The 5,421-nt window shown below is 32.3% G+C and overlaps 1 protein-coding gene across 2 annotated transcripts; it reads left to right on the top strand.

Moving 5' to 3' along the window:
* Positions 1 to 444: 444 nt before the first annotated feature.
* LOC143250308 (THAP domain-containing protein 1-like) lies at positions 445 to 1,656 on the top strand. 2 transcript variants are annotated; one of them, XM_076500766.1, is made up of 2 exons: positions 445 to 681; positions 1,139 to 1,656. In XM_076500766.1, the coding sequence occupies exons 1-2, from the start codon at positions 544 to 546 to the stop codon at positions 1,430 to 1,432; spliced, it is 432 nt and encodes a 143-aa protein (XP_076356881.1). In that variant the 5' UTR covers positions 445 to 543; the 3' UTR covers positions 1,433 to 1,656. The 2 variants fall into 2 exon arrangements, with proteins under 2 accessions (XP_076356881.1, XP_076356880.1); XM_076500765.1 differs by having other exon boundaries at positions 447 to 681; positions 1,131 to 1,642.
* The last annotated feature ends 3,765 nt before the right edge of the window (positions 1,657 to 5,421 follow it).

The following is a 5,421-nucleotide window of genomic DNA, read 5'->3' as shown; positions in this document are numbered from 1 at the left end:
ACAAAATATTTGTTTTTATTTTAGTACGGCCTGGATATAAGTGTTATTATTGTTATATAAACCAGGATATATCTGTTGTTAATGTTGTAAAGGGTATCTCTGTTTTAGTGTTGTGAAGGGCATCTCTGATTTTAATGTTATGAAGCCTATCTCTATTTTAACAACGAATAATGTTGAAATATGTAAGTTTTGTTCACCAGAAATACTCATAATTTCACAGGATATGATAGTGTAAAAAGAACCTATAACTATTAGTTTTGGTTGAAAGACGTGTTAGCTTCCTTGACCTTTCCGTATTTATATCGATAATCTTGTTTTGGTTTTGGATACAAATACTTGTGGTTTACTGAATGTCATACCAAATACTTAAATACTACAACACACTATAGAGGTTTTGCGTGTGACGTCACTCTTGACCTAATTACTGCTGACCGCCATGATGGGTGGCACGCTCGACGTGTTTATATTCCAACACAAGGGTGATTCATAGTCAAAAGTGCGCGATGGTACACTCGTGTTGTGCATTTAACTGTTCAAATCGACATGGACAGGTGGAAAATGTGTCATACTACAGATTTCCTAAAGATCCCGACCGAAGAAGACGATGGATTGCAGCTGTCAATAGGAAAAACTGGACACCCACAGAGCACACCAGACTTTGTAGTAAACATTTTGTGTCAGGTATCTATAATTCATCTATAGCCAGGTGAATAAATTGAAACTTACATGCATGATATATGTATAGCAGAACACACTGCAGCACCAGTCAAAGAAATGTTTTGCACACTTTTCTTTTACTTTTAAATAACTGAATAGTAAATTTACTGAAGGAATAATATCATTCATGATGAATAGGTTATATAGCCATTTGTACATTAAGACAAAATGTTAATATCTCTTAAAGGACCAATTTAAGTGATTCATCAGAATACCACAACTGGTACAAGATTAAAAAGTGTGCAAATAATTACTTTGTTGGCTGTACATTCAGTTGTTAAACAATGTTCAGCATATTCAGTTATATATATATATTCAGTTAAAAGTGTACAGTGTATTTGTTATATATATAAATATTATCTGATGATGCCTGTAGATCTATATCTTAACTAAATTATTGTACTCTGTTTCAGGGACGAAGAGTGATGATCCCCTGTCACCTGACTATGTACCTTCCATATTTCATTTTACACGTTCTCCCCTGAAGAGAAGGAAAGCTGCTGAATTGTGTAAATATGAAAACAGGAAAGAAGTGACCAAAAGGAGAAAAGAACAACAAAAGAGACATGAAGCTGCTGTTGGGCTGCTTGACCTTGCTTTCATAGAATCTGCTGGCACTGATAGCAGCTGTACTGATTCTGCTGATGAACTTGAAGCTACATGTGATAATTTTGACTTGTGTACATCACAATATACAACTGAGACATGTATATAGACGGAAATATCATTCACAGACTTAGTTAGACTTGAATCTGAATGCCAACAGTTGCGGAATGAAGTCCTCCACTATAAAAGTATAGCAAAAGCGAACTGTTTCGAAGATGCTACTTTTGCAAATGACGACGAGAAGGTCAAATACTGTACAGGTCTGCCGTCATATGATGATCATATTCAACCAAATTTACAGATATTTCCGAGATACACATTCAGTCTTTAAATTTCAACAATTGTCCTTAGTCAATGAGAGGAAGCCAGACTTCACTCCAGTGTTCTGAATTGCAAGGTAGCATGCCTTTACTTCTTCCTCAGTCATTGGGGGCATGCTGTTGCTGTTGCTTGGCATTCTGTTGTAGACTGCTCGGTCAGTTTTTTTTGTTGTTGTTGTGACACTTGTGAAGTCCATGTCTGTAACCTCTTTAAGTGTCCCTTTCCTCTGGGTGGAACAATCCACTCACAAGGCATTGATGTGCAAGCTGTGCTGTGATGTCTCTTTACGACAGCTTCCATGTGGAACAAAGTTGCTGCTACGTGGGAGCAGACTTCACCTAGTCCAGCCTTGCAGGTGCAGTGGGAAGATATTATCCCTCTATTCTTGCAGCTAGCAACCCATGGCTTTAGTGGTGGTTCATTTAGCCGCTGAGAGTGGTGTGTAAAATAACAAATAAAATATTAAGTTGTGTATATATAAGCTTTTAAAGACAACTGGGTATCAGGTTGGGATACATGTGTCACTCAAATAATAAAATAATATAAAAAAATAACAGAACAGCTAAATATTAAATTATTTTTACAGAAACCTAACATGGCTATTGACCAGCTTTAACGGTCTATGTCTACTTGTACTATTTATTATCTATATATTGATTCCTTACCAAAAATTAATCATAAATCAAAAATTAAGTTTTGAAACAGCCTAGACAATAAGGTATCTTAATATCATTATACAAACATGTATAGAAGTGCTCCTAAGCTAGAGCTTTGACAACAGTCAGTACACATGTAGTACAATAATATTGAACCATTTATTAAAATGGGGGCCCTACTTTACTTCAGTATCTAGTCTTCGTCTAAAATGTAGTTAAATCTATCATACAGAGTACATGATACATGTATGTAATATAACATGATGTACAAACCTTTGCTGTAATGATGACTTTATCCGACGTTGCCCTGGTTATCTGGACATTCTGTACAAATCCTGCCACAAAGACTTGTACGCATCAAGGCTTTTGTAACCTTTTAGACTTTCATTTGTATAGGTGGATGTCCTGTTTATCAAATATATATAAATGTCACCATGTTTAATATATGGCAGATCTACTCCGGAAACAGTCTGACTCTGAACAACGTTGTCTTGACTGGATATTACTGGCGTAAATACACGTGGCGGGAGCATATACGGGTCTCCTACACCCAGTTCCTTCACTTTTCCTCATACTTGGCCTTTTCAGCACCTGTCAGGTGTGCTTCAAGTGATGAAAAGCCAGCGGCAGCCATTTACATGTGAATAGTACTGAATACAGCAGTTGTTAACTCGTTCAGTCATGAGGGACACTTGCCACCCAATATGGTGGTATGTTTACAAACCTCGCTGTGGTCACGTGACACTAACAGGTTCACGCAAAACCTCTATTAAGTTTTAAGGCCATAGTTTACAAAGATTAATGTCAAAACACACTATTAACAGCGCTACGAACGTTTCTCTTTTCTACCTTTGTGGTTCATTCTGTACCAATTATACTATGAATTACTTATTATACTATGAATTTTTTGTTGACCTTTCGGTTTCCTCAATGTCGTGGAGTCCACACTCCCAAGGGATGCCATAAACTGTGTTTTGGTTTTTCGTCGGGTCCTCACGTGATTTGGCGTGTACTAAATCTAAACATATTGCGTTGCGGTTTCTCACTGTTGTTCTGAAATTATGCGGTTTATATGTTCTTTGTATATTTTCAGATAAACCTCTGAAATGCCCGTGTCTTCTTTACTTACTTCCTTGTTGAGTGGCTATGGTAACCGTTGTTAAGGAAGGATGTACGGATGGGATACTTTTTACCTTCTTTCTACCTTCTCCGGTATCAGAAATCTTCATTTGAAAACCGATTACTATGACGCCCGACTTTACAATGCTGGCGTGGTTTGATTTAAAGTTCTGGTATGTACCAGACATAACAATTTCCCTCTACATTCTTGTGGCACATGAGTTATCCGTCTTGGTAACCATCACTTCTAAGAATAAGAGTATGTTACCTACGATATCTATTGTGAATTGGGTCGCAATACAGCATGGTTCATAAATTTTAATATCTTATCTATATCGTCATAAATATAAGAGTCAAGTTCCAGACTATAAATGTACCTGAACGAAACGAAGTTGGTTATTATCTGTTCGTGAAATAATTTAACATTTCATTATCTATTATCTAAGCGATATATAAACGAACTTTGTGATATAACAATTGCTAGATTATTAAGTATATTAAATATATCCAAACTGATAATTATGTATGATTTTATAGTCTGAACAATTGGGAGATTACTGAATATATTAAATATATCCAAACCGATAATTATTTATGACGTTATAGCCTTAACAATTGTAGGTTATGGAATATATTAAATATATTTAAACTGATAATTATGTATGATCTTATAGCCTTAACAATTGGTAGATTTTTGAGTGTATTAAATATATCCAAACTGATAATTATTTTTGATCTTATAGCCAAAACAATTGGTAGATTATTGAGTATATTAAATATATCCAAACTGATAATTATGTCTGATTTTATAGCCTTAACAATTGGTAGATTATTGAATATATTAAATATATCCAAACTGATAATTATGTATGATCTTATAGCTTTAACAATTGGTAGATTATTGAGTATATTAAATATATCCAAATTGATAATTATTTATGAACTTATAACCCTAACAATTGGTAGATTATTGAGTATATTAAATATATCCAAACTGATAATTATGTGTGATCTTATAACCTTAACAATTGGTAGATAATTGAATATATTAAATATTTCCAAACTGATAATTATGTGTGATCTTATAGCCTTAACAATTGGTAGATTTTTTAGTATATTAAATATATCCATACTGATAATTATTTTTGATCTTATAGCCTTAACAATTGGTAGATTTTTTAGTATATTAAATATATCCATACTGATAATTATTTTTGATCTTATAGCCTAAACAATTGGTAGATTATTGACTATATTAAATATATCCAAACTGATAATTATGTATGATTTTATAGCCTTAACAATTGGTAGATTTTTCAGTATATTAAATATATCCAAACTGATAATTATGTATGATATTATAGCCTTAACAATTGATGGATTATTGAGTATATTAAATATGATCAAATTGATAATTATGTATGATCTTATAGCCGTAACAGTTGGTACATTATTGAGTATATTAAATATATCGAAACTAATAATTATGTATGATTTTATAGCTTTAACAATTGGTAGATTTTTGAGTATATTAAATATAATCAAATTGATAATTATGTATGATCTTATAGCCTTAACAATTGGTAGATTACTGAATATATTAAATATATCCAAACTGATAATTATGTATGATCTTATAGCCTTAACAATTGGTAGATTATTGAGTATATTAAATATATCCAAATTGATAATTATGTATGATATTATAGCCTTAACAATTGGTAGATTATTGAATATATTAAATATATCCAAACTGATAATTGTGTATGATCTTATAGCTTTAACAATTTATAGATTATTGAGTATATTAAATATAATCAACTTAATAATTATGTATGATTTTATAGCCTTAATAATTGGTAGATTATTGAGTATATTAAATATATCCAAACTGATAATTATGTATGATCTTATAGCCTTAACAATTGGTAGATTATTCAGTATATTAAATATATCCAAACTGATAATTATGTATGATCTTATAGCCTTAACAATTGGTAGA

This window comes from Tachypleus tridentatus, chromosome 5 (genome assembly GCF_004210375.1).
Source record: "Tachypleus tridentatus isolate NWPU-2018 chromosome 5, ASM421037v1, whole genome shotgun sequence".
Classification (NCBI taxonomy): domain Eukaryota; kingdom Metazoa; phylum Arthropoda; class Merostomata; order Xiphosura; family Limulidae; genus Tachypleus; species Tachypleus tridentatus.
The sequence above is the reverse complement of the archived record's forward strand: the minus strand, read 5'-3'. Positions and strand labels throughout refer to the sequence as shown.